This window comes from Electrona antarctica, assembly GCF_951216825.1.
Source record: "Electrona antarctica genome assembly, chromosome: 10".
NCBI lineage: Eukaryota > Metazoa > Chordata > Actinopteri > Myctophiformes > Myctophidae > Electrona > Electrona antarctica.
In genome coordinates, this window is record NC_136791.1 from 42,736,814 (window position 1) to 42,756,661 (window position 19,848).

At 44.6% G+C, this 19,848-nt stretch overlaps 1 protein-coding gene across 1 annotated transcript in view; it reads left to right on the forward strand.

Moving 5' to 3' along the window:
- The window catches only part of thada (THADA armadillo repeat containing), a 129,689-nt gene that overhangs the window by 21,370 nt on the left and 88,471 nt on the right, over nt 1–19,848 (forward strand). Inside the window, exons 17-22 of the mRNA XM_079511946.1 lie at nt 2,869–3,106; nt 4,112–4,247; nt 5,924–6,060; nt 8,088–8,216; nt 10,472–10,608; nt 19,384–19,485. Coding sequence (XP_079368072.1) covers nt 2,869–3,106; nt 4,112–4,247; nt 5,924–6,060; nt 8,088–8,216; nt 10,472–10,608; nt 19,384–19,485 — 879 coding nt within the window. The remainder of the gene's footprint in view (nt 1–2,868; nt 3,107–4,111; nt 4,248–5,923; nt 6,061–8,087; nt 8,217–10,471; nt 10,609–19,383; nt 19,486–19,848) is intronic.

The following is a 19,848-nucleotide window of genomic DNA, read 5'->3' on the forward strand; positions in this document are numbered from 1 at the left end:
TACATACAATACATACTCACAGCCACCAGACTCCTTAGTAGTGTTTGGTCTGTCTTTTTTTTTTTTTTTGCCCAGGTAGTGCACACCAAAAATTAAGACTATTACATCCTACAATGTCATCATCACACTGGTTTATTTTTGATAGGCCCTGCACTAGGCTATAGCCATACATTTGTGAAAGACGGACATAAATGATGGTATGAGCAAGAATGATTAAGTACTAAACCTTTTTGCATTTTTTCCTACTCAGTCTGTGTCTCATAGGAGGGCTTTGGGCAGTTCGGACACCCGTCCACCAGTGACATCATTAGGCAGATTTCTTTTAAACAAGTTTTGTTTTAAAATATATTTCGATTTTTATAACAATGGCTTCGATTTTTGCATTGCAACTTTTCAGGAAAAGAAAGCCTGCCGTTTCTATTAGCTTGGATTCACCATCGATGTCACTGGTGGACGTGTTTCTGAACTGCCCAGAGCCTTCCTATGAGACACAGACTGAGTAGGACAAAATTGTGGTATTTTATCATGAACATTAGTTAGGACTAATTATAGGAAGAGAAGTTGAGAAGTGGTGAAGTGGTCCTTTAAAATCCTCCTATATCCTATATTGTCTATGGCATATTCACTGCAATAATAACAGCAGACAAAAAGTAGTTTTGTTTTATAAGTTACGGTCAGGCCATTATGTTTACACTCTACCTAAGCATGTTGGTATGAAAGCCAGCATTCTTAATCCTGTATCATACAAACCAAATCCGTTGAACTCAGCGAGTTGTGTTGCTTTGTATGCCTCTGTTTAGACTTTTATGGTTTATACGGCGACGTACAACCATATCGCGGATCGAGAATCGCAGATCTACAAACATACAACTAGTGCAGGGGTGTCACAGGGTATCTGAAGGTGGGGGGGCCGTTCAATCAATCTTATTTTTTTTTTTAAAGATATTTTTTTGCGGCTTACGCCTTTTATTGGTTTTTGAAGGGACAGACAGTAGGCTGACAGGAAACGGGAGAGAGATGGGGGAAGACATGCAGTAAAGGCCGTGTCGGGCTCGGGAGTCGAACCCGCGGCACACTGCGACTGGATTACCAGTCGGGTGCCCAGACGGTTACGCCACCGCCTGGGCCCGTTCAATCAATCTTTACCCATTTTGGGTGGGAACCCCTTTTGGTGTTTTAAACATTGTTATAATTTAGCTATTGAAAATAGTGGCGCGCTACGAGCTTGTAGGTCTGCTATTTTTGAAAAATCGTGAAAATATTTATTTCAGAAAACTGGAGGATTTAGAAGATTTTTTTTAAATTTCGAGGTCAGGCCTAAATGGGTTAAAAGGGCCAATAGGCTTTCATATATCAATCTTAAAAGGGCCAATAGGCTTTCATATATAGGGGAAACGGAGTTGTTGCTGACGTCCAGGTCAGTCGGGTGGTCAAAAGTGTGTGTGGGGGGGGGGATGAAATCACCTATCTGTGAGAGTGGGGGTGTCGCGACGTACTCCCAGTGAATGGTGGTGACGAGCCTGAACAAGTGTCTTCCACAACGTGACGCTCTGCAGCTGTGGGCTTGTAGCTCGGCAACTCAGTAAGTCAGTATAGACTTAGCAGACATAGAATGTGTAGCGCAGGCAGATGGAATGAGCAGTCGGCGGTCAGTGCTGTGTGTGTTGATATCTGCTCTGTGCGCGACAGACCAGCGCACATGGAAGCACCGTTCACTTGCGATTGAGTGAGCTACGCATGTGCGAAACTTAACCCATTTTGGTGTTTTAAACATTGTTATAATTTAGCTATTGAAACCGAGTGGCGCGCTAGGAGCTTGTAGGTCTGCTATTTTTGAAAAACCGTGAAAATATTTATTTCAGAAAACTGGAGGATTTAGAATATTTTTTTTAAATTTTGAGGTCAGGCCTAAATGGGTTAGCATGGAGAGTGAATGGCACAGATTGGTGCGCACACAGAGCATTACGTTTAGACAACGTAGAACATTTTGTATCCACATTTTATGGCAGATTATAATAATAATAATAATAATAAATAATAATATCTGGGAGCTTTACATGTGTGGGGGCCGGGGGGGGGAACAAGAGAAAAGGACAACTTTATTAGAAGAAAGAAAATAAGAATAAAACCAGTAAAACATTACAAGTAACAAGTTAAAAACACATCAGCTGGGGAATGCTAGTCTGAACAGGTGGGTTTTTAGTGCGGTTTTGAAGGTGGGGAGTGAGGGGGCATCCCGGATCTGTTTGGGGAGGGCATTCCAGAGGGTAGGGGCGGCCACAGAGAAGTCCCTGTCGCCCCAGGTTTTGACCCTGATCTTCTTGGGAGTACATTGTACTCACTAGAACTATATGATATTTACCTTGTTGGTTTGATTGTTTTCGTAATCCACCACCACCATCTAGTGGTGGTGCGGGGCGGTGCACTAGTACCCTCTATTGACCAGCTGCCGCTGTAGGTTGACTATGCTTTCAGGTAAATACCTATTTTAGATGTTGTTTTTTTTAATAATGTGTTTGTATTGATGTCTCTATGAGAGCTGCTATAACACCTTCATTTAACTTACATTATGCTATAATTTAGCTATTGAAAAATAGCAGATCTACAAGCTCATAGCGCGCCACCGAGTGGCGCGCTACGAGCTTGTAGGTCTGCTATTTTTGAAAAGGATTTAGAAGATTTTTTTATTTATTTCGAGGTCAGGCCTAAATGGGTTAAGACACGCATAATACTGCCCTCTGTGTTTGAATCAGGGAACAACAACATGAGCCTTATTTCCCTATTTACAAGTGAATATAAAGTCATCACTATAAATTACATTTTCTCTAACTAACCTGGCCCTGGCGGGTTTTACTCTAACCGTTAAAGGACCCAGAGAGGATGCATGATGTCCTCCAGGCTGCCCTTGACCTCAGCACCAGCACCAGACCCTTCGACAGCGTGTCAGCAGCTCACCTCCTCGACCTGCTGCTCCATCAGCCCGCCCTGCCCCAGGCCTTGCTGCGCTGTGCCCAGGAGCAGGGCCTCCCCTTCCAGCTTCCCTCGCCACCACCGCAGCCCCAGGCTGCTGAGGAGGACCTCACCCTGGAGCTCAACACTCTGGCCGGTAAGGCCCAGTTCCAAAGCTCTGATCATGGCAGATTTCAGGCCTGACGTCGAAATTTAAAAAAAAAACGTTTTCTAAATCATGACAATTTTCGGAAAGATTTGAGGCACGTTTTAACGATTTTTCAAAAATAGCAGACCTACAAGCTTGTAGATCTGCTATTTTTCAATGGCTAAATTAAAACATAATGTATGTAACCACCAAAAGGGGTTCCCGCTCAAAATGGGTTAATGCATCATTGCACTTTGCAGTAATATGACAGAATGTACTTATCTGTCGACCGACTTATCAAGTAACAACTTGGCCATGGCCAGTAACAGGAATGACAAAATCTACCATATTCTTAAAAGTGACTTCTTGAATGAATCCGTGGTTCTCAAAGAGGGGTCCAGGGACCACCTTGGGTCCTTGAGGGAGGTGTTCCAGCAAAATGAGGAACAGTTTAACCACTTCAAAGTTCAAATCCATTTTATTCGAAATTCGAAAAATTGACGATCTACAAGCTCACAATGCTGCATCTCCCGACTCATTGTGAGCTCATACTGTAGATGCACACATCTATTTTTTAGCATTTAGCATTCTGTTCTACTTTAGCTATTGAAAAATAGCAGATCTACAAGCTCATAGCGCGCCACCGAGTGGCGCGCTACGAGCTTGTAGGTCTGCTATTTTTGAAAAGTCGTGAAAATGTGCCTGAAATCTTTGAATATATATTGTTACAATAGCAAGTTTTTAACTCAAATCTTTGCTATACTGGGAGGGTCCCTGGAACAACATATTTTCAGATGGGGGTCGGCGGCCAATGTCATATATATTTGGGGTCCTTGACATGAATATGTTTGAGCACCACTGACATAGAAACATGGGTTTTTCAGAAAACTGTCAGGATTTTTAGAAGACATTTTTAAAATGACGTCAGGCCTAAATGGGTCAATGTTGGGGTCATTGACATGAAAATGTTTGAGAACCACTGATTTATAAACGTATGTGTTTGTGTGTCTCCAGTCATCCAGTACCTGTTGCAGTGTCTGAAGGACGAGGTGGTGAGGGCCGAGTCCTCTCTCCTGCAGGCGGCTGCCTCTTCTCCCCTCTACGGCAGAGCTCACTGCATCACCGCTGCCCTGCAGCACCTCAACACTGGGTGAGAGCAGCAGGACCACAGGACTGCAGCTATTCTATGAATGACTTTTTAGAATTGGGCAATTGATTTGTATACGTATAGGGCATTAAGCAACTAGTCGATTAGTTTACTAGTCGACTAGTAAATCCACTAGTCAACCTTGTTGGTACTAGTTGAGTAGTTGAATTTTTTTTATTTTCCCCCGATTTTGTAGGCCTCAAGATCAGGTAGATTATAGTTATAGTCACCATGTACACAGTTTTTAAATGTACAAATATTTATTTCCAAAAAAAAAAATAGGTAGTTAAACAACTAGTCGACTAGGCAACTAGTCAACTAGTAAAAATGACTAGAAGTGAATGCCCTAATATATACATATATATATATATATATATATATATATATATATATATATATATATATATATATATATATACAGTATATATTTTTAGCAGAGTGGCTGCCTGGTGGCCTCAGAAGTCCCTCGAGCCATAGGCAATTGCAATATTTTATTTTTAATCGAGAAACTAAATCAATTAGTCTGATAAGTGACAATCCATCTATTTTATACTTTGTTGTGCAACGGTGTCACACAAAACTAGGGCAAATTAACCGACCTGCAAGCTCACATCACGGTTTTTCGATGGGCCGTTTGATTACCTTTTGAGAGAAGGGAAGCTGAGAAGGAGTAAGGAAGGAAGGTATGTGTCTGACTCTGGGCCGTAAGGCCACCTTCGTGCGTCCAGAGACGGGGCTTCTGAACAGTGCACCATTGCAACAAAACACTGCAACATTGTATCAAGACTGTGAACGGTATAATCCCTTACAGGTTCATTTTCCCACTTGGAGTTAAATGAACACTAAGGATTTTACTGTGCAGTAAAGCCGAGGGATAGAAAGCTGACACATGGCTGCTGAAATACAGTAGAGACTGTTCCGGGCCGGGTCAATTATTTAACCAGGGGCCTCCACTGGATGCTTGTTTTTTTGGAGGGGTAAAGTTTGTGTGTATCTTGTTCAAGCTCTCCCACCCACACAGATCTCTTAATCCTTCAAAATTAACTGCAGATGTTCTCCTTCAGTTCACTTTAGATCTTTGTTGACTGCTATAAGTCTTAATGCTGTTGGCTCAGGCAAGAGAGGCAGTCAAAAGGAATACGCTCCCCTTAGCTGAAAGGTTTGCCATTTCTGCGTGTTTGTGTGTGTGTCGTAGCGGTGCGAATACCGTCAGACGGGGACAACTTCTTGCTTGCAATTAAAATTCATTGTATTTCCTATACCGTTTATCAATACTAAAAACAGGGGGAAAGGGAGGTGGAACAATGTTGGCGTCAAGTTCAAACAATTCAAATCGAATCGAATGTGTCACTTCCTGTCTATAAGCACTCACAGCATGGGCTCAATCCCATTGATTAGGGATGACACTAGGGGCAGTATTATGCATGTCTTAAGTACCAGGTCTTATGACTTAACTTAAGACCTGGAGGCGTGGTCAATGCTGTTTGGCCACTCAGAATAGCCAAATGGCATTGACCACGCCTCCAGGTCTTAAGTTAAGTCATAAGACATGGTACTTAAGACACGCAAAATATAGCCCTATGTGTGAATGGTCATTGTCCTATTGTCTTCTTTAAAGTGCTATAAACGGTGCAATTCAATTGAGCTATATTACAAAACTATATTCAACGTGTGTCCAGTTGTTTGAGCCAGACGGAGCTGTGGAGGAGTCTGGTGTCTGAGCTGATCGCAGCGTGCTACAGGATGTCTGACGTGGTCTCCCCTGTGGTCCAGAGCTCCTCCCCAGAGGGTCTCATCCCCATGGATACAGAAGCAGGTAACTACCCTGGGTGGGGTTGGCACTGGGGTCTTATCCCCATGGATACAGAAGCAGGTAACTACCCTGGCTGGGTGGGGTTGGCACTGGGGTCTTATCCCCATGGATACAGAAGCAGGTAACTACCCTGGCTGGGTGGGGTTGGCACTGGGGTCTCGTCCCCATGGATACAGAAGCAGGTAACTACCCTGGGTGGGGTTGGCACTGGGGTCTTATCCCCATGGATACAGAAGCAGGTAACTACCCTGGCTGGGTGGGTTTGGCACTGGGGTCTTATCCCCATGGATACAGAAGCAGGTAACTACCCTGGGTGGGGTTGGCACTGGGGTCTTATCCCCATGGATACAGAAGCAGGTAACTACCCTGGCTGGGTGGGGTTGGCACTGGGGTCTTATCCCCATGGATACAGAAGCAGGTAACTACCCTGGGTGGGTTTGGCACTGGGGTCTTATCCCCATGGATACAGAAGCAGGTAACTACCCTGGGTGGGGTTGGCACTGGGGTCTTATCCCCATGGATACAGAAGCAGGTAACTACCCTGGGTGGGTTTGGCACTGGGGTCTTATCCCCATGGATACAGAAGCAGGTAACTACCCTGGGTGGGGTTGGCACTGGGGTCTTATCCCCATGGATACAGAAGCAGGTAACTACCCTGGCTGGGTGGGTTTGGCACTGGGGTCTTATCCCCATGGATACAGAAGCAGGTAACTACCCTTGGTGGGGTTGGCACTGGGGTCTTATCCCCATGGATACAGAAGCAGGTAACTACCCTGGGTGGGGTTGGCACTGGGGTCTTATCCCCATGGATACAGAAGCAGGTAACTACCCTGGGTGGGTTTGGCACTGGGGTCTTATCCCCATGGATACAGAAGCAGGTAACTACCCTTGGTGGGGTTGGCACTGGGGTCTTATCCCCATGGATACAGAAGCAGGTAACTACCCTGGGTGGGGTTGGCACTGGGGTCTTATCCCCATGGATACAGAAGCAGGTAACTACCCTGGCTGGGTGGGTTTGGCACTGGGGTCTTATCCCCATGGATACAGAAGCAGGTAACTACCCTGGGTGGGTTTGGCACTGGGGTCTTATCCCCATGGATACAGAAGCAGGTAACTACCCTGGGTGGGGTTGGCACTGGGGTCTTATCCCCATGGATACAGAAGCAGGTAACTACCCTGGGTGGGTTTGGCACTGGGGTCTTATCCCCATGGATACAGAAGCAGGTAACTACCCTGGGTGGGTTTGGCACTGGGGTCTTATCCCCATGGATACAGAAGCAGGTAACTACCCTGGCTGGGTGGGGTTGGCACTGGGGTCTTATCCCCATGGATACAGAAGCAGGTAACTACCCTTGGTGGGGTTGGCACTGGGGTCTTATCCCCATGGATACAGAAGCAGGTAACTATACCCTGGGTGGGGTTGGCACTGGGGGTCTTATCCCCATGGATACAGAAGCAGGTAACTACCCTGGGTGGGTTTGGCACTGGGGTCTTATCCCCATGGATACAGAAGCAGGTAACTACCCTGGCTGGGTGGGGTTGGCACTGGGGTCTTGTCCCCATGGATACAGAAGCAGGTAACTACCCTGGGTGGGGTTGGCACTGGGGTCTTATCCCCATGGATACAGAAGCAGTTAACTACCCTGGGTGGGGTTGGCACTGGGTTCAAGCTAATGCTTGATGTATGCTCCAGAACACAAAATGTAGTCAATAATAAAGATCAAAATCACACCTGTGCAGTTGCAACTCCCCCTGCCCCCCCCCCTCTCGCTCTCTCTCGTTAGCAGGCAACAGTGCAGCACTATCTCTCTCTCTCTGTTTATGGCACAACAGCGCCACTTTTGCCCCTACTGGTACTCATAGTCACATAGTCACATACCTAGGTTAACACGGACATTGCTGTTCCTTGGAGTGGTTGCACCACTCAAAAACTCAATAACGACACTATGCCAATAAACATTGAACATCAATACCGTGTATCCATGGTACTAACAACACCCAATGCTCACAATGAAACTATGTGTGTGCAGATACCTCGGCAGGCCTTCAGAGGATCTTGCAGGAGATTCAGCCCAGGGACACTAATGACTTCTTCACCGACGCCAGGGAGCTGGACTCCCAGCCTGGGGAGAATCACACACCGACGCATGATGGCACAGGTCAGTCAGTGACAGAACGCTCCACAAAGACATAATTTTAACCCATTCAGGCCTGACGTCGACATTTAAAAAAAATGTTTTCTAAATCATGACAATTTTCTGAAAGATTTGAGGCACATTTTAACGATTTTTCAAAAATAGCAGACCTACAAGCTCGTAGCGCGCCACTCGGTGGCGCGCTATGAGCTTGTAGATCTGCTATTTTTCAATAGCTAAATTATAACATAATGTTTAAAACACCAAAAGGGGTTCCCGCCAAACTCAATACAAAGACTGTTAGCTGTGAGTGGACGATCCAATTAAGCATTACACTTGTTTACAAGAGGGTCCACCATGTTCAATTCATCAAAATCACACGATTTGCATTGCAAAATCGGACTAAGCAGAGTAAGCATTAGCTCTAGAGATGATAAACAACAGGGTAAATAAATTAGTCACTCAATATTATAGTACTGTGTACAGATCCCATAGCTTGCGGCAGCAGTAGCTAGAGATCCCCATAGCGTAGCCTGTGGCAAATAAACGGCTTCAATTTGACAACTTTTGTGAAGAATTGCCTTCTTGCATATGCCAAGGGGACAATGCCCCATGTGCAGACTGACTGACACATTTCTGTTCATTTAACCCATTTAGGCCTGAGATCAGATTCTAAAAATGTCTTCTACATCCTGACAGTTTTCTGAAAAAGCTATGTTTCTATGTCAGTCGTTCTTCGATTTTTCAAAAATAGCAGACCTATAAGCTCGTAGCGCGCCACTCGGTGGCGCGCTATGAGCTTGTAGATCTGCTATTTTTCAATAGCTAAAGCATAACATAATGCTAACACCAAAAGGGGTTCCCGCCCAAAATGGCCATCTCATACACAAAGATTCACCTGGACAAATTCAATCATGGAAGCAACAGGTATTTTCTGTGTTTTACCCTGGCAGTGTGCTTGTAATGCAGAATCCCTTCCGTCCTGGGGAGGTCACTGTTTCACTTCCACTCCATGTTTTACTTGAACAGGACATGGCAGTGATAATGCAATGGTTAATGTAGGATGAATCAAGGCACTGCTGAGAATGGGAGGAGGAGCTCTCGGCTTCAGCATTTTACTGATGGCTGTATGTGATTGTAAGAGTGTATTATTTTGGTGTTCACGTAAATGTGCTTGTGTTTATACAGTATCTGACACCCAAGCCCAAAAGTACCCTCAATGAAGTACCCTCAATGAAGTACCCTCAATGAAGTACCCTCAATGAAGTACCCTCAATGAAGTACCCTCAATGAAGTACCCTCAATGAAGTACCCTCAATGAAGTACCCTCAATGAACTCTGAGGGTGTACAAATGTACACTCTCATTTACAGGCGTTCTTGAAATTAAAACGTTTTACGGACGAGCTACACCAAGCGTGTTTGTACGCATCTGTGTGTGTAATTTACTGCGTGCATACAGTACGCTTGGAAATATCCGATGTATATCAATGATACCGGCTACACCAAACGCGGAAGCTTTAAAAGCTCTAAAAACATTTTTTTTGTTCTATATATTGTCTCCCAAATGCAGAATTTTAGACAGTGGAGCAAATCTGCGCACGCCCACAGATCTGGTGTAGCCAGGAGCGTTTTGCACACGCATTATTTTCGCGGACTGCACATACGTCACACACGCTCCGTGTACCTCGGCCGTCAGAAGCAATGCTTAACCCATTTTGGGGCGGGGGGGACCCCTTTTGGTGTTTCAAGCATTATGTTATACGTTAGCTATTGAAAAATAGCAGATCTACAAGCTCATAGACCTACAAGCTTGAGCTTTTAGGTCTGCTATTTTTGAAAAGTCGAGAAAATGTGGCACAAACCTTTGAATATTATATATTCTTTCAGAGCAGTTTTTTAACTCAAATCTTTGCTCCTGGGGGGGGGGGGGGGTCCCTAAAACAACATATTTTCAGATGGAGGTCCACGGTCCAATTACAGATAATGTTAGGGGTCCTTGACATGAAAAACATTGAGCACCACTGACAGAGAAACTGTGTGTGTGTGTGTGTGTGTGTGTGTGTGTGTGTGTGTGTGTGTGTGTGTGTGTGTGTGTGTGTGTGTGTGTGTGTGTGTGTGTGTGTGTGTGTGTGTGTGTGTGTGTGTGTGTGTGTGTGTGTGTGTGTGTGTGTGTGTGTGTGTGTGTGTGTGTGTGTGTGTGTGTGTGTGTGTGTGTGTGTGTGTGTGTGTGTGTGTGTGTGTGTGTGTGTGTGTGTGTGTGTGTGTGTGTGTTTTTCAGGCCGTGACAGTGCGGAGGGCTACAGGGTGACGGCCCAGATGGTTTTGGTGTGTTGCTGGCGGAGCATGAAGGAAGTGTCCATGCTTCTGGGTCAGCTGTGCCAGAGCCTGCATCATGGCCTCATCACAGAGGAACAGGTCAGAAGGGGCGCGCGCGCACACACACACACTAGGGCATTAAGCAACTAGTTGACTAGTAAATCCACTAGTCGACCTTGTTGGTACTAGTTGACTAGTTGATAAGAATATTGTAGGCCTCAAGATCAGGTAGATTATAGTTATAGTCACCAATGTACACAGTTTTTAAATGTACATATATTTTTTTTACATAATGGGTAGTTAAACAACTAGTCGACTAGGCAACTAGTCAACTAGTAAAAAGGACTAGAAGTGAATTCCCTAACACACACATACACACACACACACACACACACACACACACACACGCACACACACACTTTTTTTGTATTGCCAAAGCAAGTTTATTCAGCAATTCAAATGACTTTACCCAAAACATTAAGAGCCATAAGACAACATGCATGTCAGGATGCCTTTTTGACAAATCCAGCAAAGTGTAATAGGGCTTTCTATTCTACAATATACCAATATACAGAAGTGGTGCCATCTTATAAGCATTAGTGGACAAATTAGGTTACCATATATGAAGATCAGTTGAAAATGGTGACATGGTCCTTTACATTGTCAAAACATGTTTTGTTAAACGTTTTGTAGTTTTGTTGTGTTGCCCCCCTCTCCTCTCTCCCAAATTAAACCAATTCCATGATTTCTCTTGTCACTGCTGACCCCTATACATCTGCTATTTTTGAAAAAAAAAAAAAAAATCTTGAAAGTGTGAGAAACATTGATTTACAGTTTGTATGAGGAACACGCTTAAACCCGTCTTTTTCCCCATTGTATTTCCCTGCTAAACCCGCTAAACCCGCCTTTTGTTTTATACTAGCCCTTACCCGTTGTGAGATATTGCCCCCCCCCCCCCCCCCTTGGAAAAAGGGCTTTGTTAAGACCTCCATATTATTATGGCCAATGCCTGTGTGAAAAGTGGGAGCGATTGGTGCAGGCGGTGAGGAGATACGGCGGTGTTTCTGACAGACAGACAGACACACATTCAAACAGACAGACATTGACTGAATTATAGTATGATGTTTAATTCGCCGTTTTTTGATAACATAAGGGGTTTCCTTCGGAGGATGACGCTTTGGGATGACGTAACCGGAAATCGACCTATCACTGGCTTGCAGGGGCTTCTGGGAAGTTGAGGCTCAATGTATTTGAACGGGCAATGGGAGCGTTCCTCCTCCGCTCTTTGTTGTTGATCGGCACTTTGGATTCTTTTTCAACACGATGACAAACGATCACAACATTTTAAGGTGGATCTTCGTGAAACGGACGTACATGCGCGACCGTGCAATGCAAAACGAACCTCTCCCAAGGCCTAATATTGCGCACGGCGCAATAATAGGCCAATGTGAAAAGGGGTTCTTCTTACGCCTTGGATGGCAAAATGGATGATTTGAGGCATTTTTTTCCAAAAATGTGTTTTGCAAAAATCCACCTGTTGGTGGCGCTATAACAGGCCTATGTGAAAAGGGTGGGATATATTCCTCAGCCTAGTAGGAAAGTCTGTGAAAGATGTAACGTAAATTGCACGCTGCCTTCATGATTTGAGACTTTTTGTTCGAAACGGGCTAATCGTGCAAACTTTGCAAGCCAATATTAGCCAATTAGGATGGAATATGAAATATCGGACAGATCCGTCTTGAACACATGACTATAGAGATACTGTGTAACGATTTGCGGGATTCTTGGACAGAATCTGGAAGAGTAATATCCAAAAATGTTGTTTTACAAAAGTCGGCCTCCTGGTGGCCTCCAGGCCGTTCTGGAAGAATTGGGGCAGAGGTTCATCGTTGGCATCCAGGGATTGTGCGTGCAAAATTTGGAATCAACCGGGTTAACGGTGCCAGGTGCCTCCTGGTGGCGCTATAACAGGCCGTTCTGGAACATTTTGGGGCAGAGGTTCATCGTTGGCATCCAGGGATTGTGCGTGCAAAATAAGGAATCGACCGGGTTAACGGTGCCAGAGCGACGTGACGTCGCGTCGCGCTTTCCCTGCACATTTGCATAGTAAGTGTGCGACCTCGCAACCAGACAGTACGTGACATCATGCTGTCAACAGCCTGCAACCCTCCTACGTACAACGTTGCATTTCAGATCAAATAATGAACAATCCCATGCTACAAATGATATGTTTCTTGCTGTGGCTGAGTACCTCCTCCTATCCCTGTTTTGTGTGTTTGTTGTAGCCCGAAGGCACACATGGAATCTTAACTACAGATTATTCCCTCGGAAACGTGTAATTTCATGCTAGAGTGAACATAGGCCATGCATCTTCATTTGAACGTTTAGGTCTATATGTACCTGTATGTTATGTTGTATATCTCAGCACAACATCTATTCCTGTATACTACTTCTACTTTAACCCATTTAGGCCTGACGTCGAAATAAAAAAAAAAAAGTATTTTTTCTGAAAGACCTCATGTTTCTATATTATATCAGTGGTTCTCAATATTTCATGTCAAGGACTCCAAAAATGATGATAGTAATATGCCTCCGCCCCTCCCATCTGAAAATATGTTGTTCCAGGGGACCTCCCCCAGAAGCAAAGATTTGAGTTAAAAATGTTCACTCTGTAATAACATTTTCACGATTTTTCAAAAATAGCAGAACTACAAGCTCACACCGCGCCACTCGGTGGCGCGCTATGAGCTTGTAGTTCTGCTATTTTTCAATAGCTAAAGTATAACATGATGCTTTAAAACACCAAAAGGGGTTCCCGCCCCAAAACGGGTTAAAGGCAACTGCTGGCTTGAACTTGACTGATGGCAGTCGATGGTCTAGAATTGATTCGGCATCAGTCGGCTTCCCATGACTTGACTCTTGATAACTGCAATACGCACACACACCTAGCCCACGGGACCACAGCAAGAGGGAAGAAACAATTCCCACAGCCACTCGCCAATGCTTTGAAGCTAGAAGTAGTGATGTGCCGATATTATCAGCCTCCAGATATTATTAGCAGATAATTATGGAGGGCCAAAACTGCCATATCTAAAAAATAAATAAATAAATGAATAAATAAAATAATAAATAAATAAATGCCAAAATAAATAAATATATATGCAAAGAAATATATGAATTAACAATTAAATGCAAAAATAAATATATATATATATGCAAAGAAATGTATAAATCAATAATTAAATGCAAAAATAAATAAATAAATAGGCAAAGCAATATAGAAATGAATAATTAAATGTATTTATTTGTTTTAATTATGTACACATTTAAATGTGCATTTAAATACACATTTAAATACACATTTAAATGCACATTTAAAATGTAGATAAATAGATAAATTAAATAAATAAATAGTCACTTAAATACATTTAATTATTGATTTATATATCTATTTAAATATGTATTTATTTTTGCATTTATTTATTTATTCAATTATTTATTTATTTTTAGATATGGCAGTTTTAGCCCTCCATAGATAATAGCATAAATATGTAATATCGGGAAAATATCTATCGCTTTTATGCAAGCTATTTTACCACTAAGCAAAAATCTAGAGCAGAATAATGTTGAGGTCTGAACTAGATATTATATTGATATTGTAGTTATTTTATTTTATTAGATGTATGATAAAGTTCACTTTTGGTGGGGGAAAAAGTCTGCATATATCGGTATCGGTTGAAATCGGAAATTAAGAGTTGGGCAATATCGGACAATCGGATATCTGCAAAAAAGCCAATATCGAACAGGCATGAAATGACTAGCACTGAGCACACAACATCCTACATAGCTGTTTACGTCGCATCCCTCTCTCTCTCTGTTACACTATCACACACAAACACATGCACACACACACACACACACACACACTAGTCTCACGGCATGTTTACAGTGAGTGTTCTTGTGTGTACCATAGAACGGTGTGTGTGTGTGTGTGTGCGTGCGTTTGTGTGTGCACGTGCAACGCCACGCTGGGAGCCTCTTCAATTAGCATCCGCCCTCGTTAGCGCCGCGCTTTCATTTGAGGCCGACCCGCTGGTTTTAACAGCCACGACGCCCCTCCCTTTCCCCTGCATTCTTTCCAAATCACTTCCACCTCCAGGAGGAAAAGCCTGAGCAGGACAAACAACACACACACACACACACACACACACACCCCGCCATTTACCCCCTACACAGTCAAGTACAGCCTATGTCTGGTACCCTTGTTATTATGGAGTTTAACATGCTGAACCACTCAGACGTGTGTGTGCGTGTGTGTGTGTGCGCACCATATATTTACACCCCTATGAGAGGAAATGTGTATAGAGAAAGTAGGAAGTAACAAACTGTGCTGTGTGTGTGTGTGTACTGTATGGAGGACTATAGTTTATATGTCCTGGTTAGACCTCGGTAGAGTCATGGCTTCTCATGCTGAATATAGTGCTATAGGATTTAGAATTCTTTTCAGTCTATTCTCAGATAAATATGGGTTATCTCGCTAGCATTGCCAGCTGTCTATAGGGATAATGGCCACATTTCTCTGTGCATTTATGCTGCACAGTAAAATACTTCTTTACGGCTACTTAATTTAGCCATTTGCAACTCGGAGAGTTACATTAGCACAGCTTTTACTGTGTAAGCTATTAACCCATTTAGGCCTGTTTTCTGAAATACCTCATGTTTCTATATCAGTGGTGCTCAATATTTCATGTCAAGGACCCCAAACATGATATGTAATTGGCCTCCGACCCCCATCTGATGTTGTTCCTGGAACCCCCCAGAATCAAAGATTTGAGTTTAAAACATTCGCTCTGAAAGAATATACATTCAAAGATTTGCGCCACATTTTCACGATTTTTTCAAAAATAGCAGACCTACAAGCTCGTAGCGTGCCACTCGGTGGCGCGCTATGAGCTTGTAGATCTGCTATGTAGATCTGCTATTTTAAGTATAACAATGTTTAAAACACCAAAAGGGGTTCCCGCCGAAAACGGGTTAAATTAAGAGTTGATTTTACGCTAAAGTTAAAGTTAAGGGAGAGACAAGTCCATCTTGAACTCTGAACATTTCCAAAACGTGTGACTTGCAAAGGGCCGTCACGAGTCTGCTTAATGCGGCTTCAGTAACGACCTCCTGGCCTCGCTAAAGATGTCACCACCACAACAGCATTATTAAGAGATGGATGTCGTCATCACCATGCCATCCCCTCGCGGTCACCACGGCACTGCAGCTTGTTAAGCCACGAGGGAGCCAACAGCATGGTCTCTGTGATGACCACAGGGACATTCCTGTTTGTCCACCCCGACTCCCCCATCCCCCCCTCCTCCTCTGCCCCCCCCGCGCCCCCCTTACGGTTGCCACTCACTCTTTGAAGCACTTGTGCTGCAGCGTCCGCCGTCCATATTCTCGTGGGAACATTAGCCCCAAAAAATAGCAGATCTACAAGCTCAAGTAGAGTTCAAACCTTTTGGAATCTGTGTAGACCAAAGTTACTCTGCCTTACCATAGAGATGACATGCTTTGTCAAACGTGTGTGTGTGTCTCGGCGAGACCTCGCACGTGTTTGCCGACACCGAGACACATCTTTTTCCGATGCGATTCCCCCCCACCGGCGTCCCATGTGTTGGGATCCCGTTGGCCCGGCAACCCCCGCAGATGTTTCCGTCACTGGTGGCGGCGCCATGGCAACCGAAGCAGTTGTTGACATGGATGATGCTGCCGTGTTTAATTCTTTCTATCGATGATCCAGAGCCGAGGAGTGGAGTGGAGAGAGAGAGAGCGACGGAATGTAACGTGAATGTCAGATGGAGAGAGAACGAGAGATGGATGGGAGAGCGCTGCTGCTGCCTCCATCTTGGGAGGGCACGCTGTGTGTGTGTGTGTGTGTGTGTGTGTGTGTGTGCGTGTGCGTGCGCGTGTGTGCGTGCGTGCGTGCGTGTGCGTGTGTGTGCGTGCGCTAAGTCCAGGAGGTCTCAGGGAGTTTGACATCTCTGTGTTTGTGTAGCCTTACTCGGACTGTATTGGTTGGAACACATGGTTACACAGAAGAGACAGCAGCCATTCGTCTGGCTCTGTGGCTGTGGTTGAAGAGAGAGACACTCGCACACAAACGGTGTCATCATCGAGTTAATATAAGTGATTTATAAATATCCATTTTCTACCATTAGCTCATATACTATATTAAAAACGGTGAATAATATCCAGTCTGTGATGGGGGTTGTTGTCTTCTCATAAGTCAAAGTCTTTAGAATGAAGCACTATACTTTGTATGTCTTTTTTTGCGGGGGTTATATAGGCTTCATTCGTCTGGGTAAATGACAGCTTTTGCTCAGCTTCCCCGCTGTTCATAATCTGCCATTCTCTCTCTCTCTCTCTCCCACTCCCACTGTTGTGTTGTGTCGTTTGTCTGACTGACTGAAAAAAGAAAACCTGTTGGTGTCCCTCAAAAGTTCCACAAACACAGCCCTGTCTCATGGGACCGTCGACCAGAGGAGGGCAGAGTGGACTAAGAATGGATCGTGGTTTTCTTTTCAGTTTTAGTGGGCCAGACTGCCGGGGGTCTCATTTAATGTTTGGTTTAAAAGATTAGCTACCGTACTGTGTATTCATCATACACTACCCCTGCTGGTCCCCTAAGGGTAAACACAATGTTTAGACATGGGTCCCTAGTACATCCATGAAAGGTCAAAACTATACTTGTGTCATTTTGTTAAAATATTTGGCATTCCGTCTGATGGCTGCGGTTTGTTCATCTACTCCCTATATGGGATTCTCCTGGAACCCCAGTACGGTTTCATGCTACATTAATTTTGCTTGATTTTTTTACAGCACTGTTTAACCCATTTAGGCCTGACGTCGAAATATAAATATATATAATATATATTCAAAGATTTGATGCCCATTTTCACGATTTTTCAAAAATAGCAGACCACTCGGTGGCGCGCTATGAGCTTGTAGATCTGCTATTTTTCAATAGCTAAATTATAACAATGTTTAAAACACCAAAAGGGGTTCCCGCCCAAAATGGGTTAAATATGTTGAATAAAAAAAGAATAGATCATGGAATGAGAGAAGATAAATAGTCGGCGAATAATTTATTTGTTATGTTAATTTATCCATTTGTAAACGAGTGTTTTGCCTATTTTGGCTATTTTAGAAACATTTTTTAGTTCCCAGAACTCGGGGGTTGTACCACCTCCTGAGCAGGGCCCGAATGATGTTCTGGGAACCTAATCTGAAAGTGAGCTGTAGTAGCGCATGGAAACAGATCCAGGACTCCCGGCTCGCTTAGTTTTTGTCGTCGAAAAGCACTATTAGAATCAAATTAGAAACCTTTACTGGGTAGGCAAAGGAACCCGGAGAGAAAAGAGAAGTGGAACAGTGAACCTTTGTGCAGAATATTGACTGCAGCCCTTTAGCCCAGTCAGTCTCTTGGTCAGAATTGCATAACAAACTCCCCCTTGGGAGCTTGTGGTCATTAGACGGAACAACAACAACAACAACAACAACAGGAATGGAGTGCAAGCAGCGTTCTGATTATCACCAGACTGCCACGCTCAGACTGAGGCCGCTAGTCGCTCGGGGAGGCAGGAGTCAAGCTATTTGGGTCAGCAGCGCGACACGGCCCAGAGCCATATGTGTAATTAGAGTTGGGAAACTTCATTTCTCCAGCACATTGGAAGTTTTCTGGGAGACAAGGCGCGTTGCAAACAGGAAGTTGACGTCTAAATAAAGTCAACCCCCCCCCCTCCTCCCCTCACCGCCCCGTGCAGGATGCCTGCTCTGCCTCTTTTAACAGTCACTCAAAAACCTTCAGGGAGTCGGGAGAACACTTTAAATAGTCGTAGCCAGAGTCTGGCGCGGCCCAGTTCAGCACCGCACTCTACCACACTGCACCACGCTGCACCGCAGCGCTCTGGTCCAAGCCACCATGTGGCCCTCTCTCCAACAGTGACTGTCGCTCCCATTTTTACCCTCCGGTGAGGTCAGGCCCATGCCCTGCAACGTCCACTCTGGCCAGCGATGTGATAAGTCATCGGGCTGGTACTGCCGCGGTTTGCCCCTGTTGTCCATACTTTGGTGTTTTCGGTTGGTCCACTTTAGGTCCTATACAGGGTCAGTTGAGTTGATGGACCAGTCATTTTGGGTGTGTTTTGTAAAAAAAAGAAAGAAAAAAAATCCAAATAAGGGGTCAGTTTAAGCCATTTAGGCCTCACGTCGAATTAAAAAAATGTGTTCAAAATCCTGACAGTTTTTCTGAAAAACCTTTTTCTGCATCGGTGGTTCTCATAATCATGTCAAGAACCCAAAAATGATATGTAATATGCCTCCGCCCCCCCCCCATCTGAAAATATGTTCTTCCAGGGACCCCCCAGAAGAAAGTATTTGAGTTAAAAATGTTCACTCTGTAAGTCTGTAATAATATATATTCAAAGATTTGAGGCACATTTTCACGATTTTTCAAAAATAGCAGACCTACAAGACCACTCGGTGCCGCGCTATGAGCTTGTAGATCTGCTATTTTTAATAGTTAAAACACCAAAAGGGGTTCCCGCCAAAATGGGTTAAGCGCTACGTTTGCAATCGTATCGTAAACCTGCGGCGAGGAGAGGAGCAGGGTGGGCGGAGGGAGGGAGGGAGGGATTTGGTAAGGATTGGGCTCCCAGGGAACGGGGGTAAGGGTTAAGAGGAGATGATGTAACAATCGTTGCATCTGCGGGTACCATTGCCTGTGTTAGTTTACATGTTGTCTAACCCCCACATCCACCCCGTGGGCCCCTGCAGGCTTTTTCACACGGAGTGGCTGTGCCTGCCCCCCCCTCCCCCCTCCCCCAGCATCACCAACCAACCCCTCCCGGTTGCCCTCCATGCCACCCCGGACTGGCACAGGGCCACGACCGAGGCCTGGCCTCCTCTGTGGTGGTGATGCCACAAGTGGTAATGACAGGGCAACTGGAAGGCCTGCGTCCGCCTCGCCCTGCCCCTCACCTGCAATACACTCATGTGTTTACACACTGCGACAGAAACATAACGTGTGTGTGTGTGTGTGTGTGAGGGTGTGTGTGTGTGTGTGTGTGCGTGTGTGTTTAGCTAGAATAATGTTACTAACACTATTACTAACTTGACGGTTTTACCGACGGTGGTCATTATGTGGATGTCTCAGCGTCCTTATTTGAACACACTTGTCACGCTAGTGACATGCCGCTCTCACGCTTGACATGTCTATACAGCTATACAGCGACACAGAGATGTATGCTTTATTTGAGTGCTGAAAATAAGCTGATCTACAAGCTCACTCAC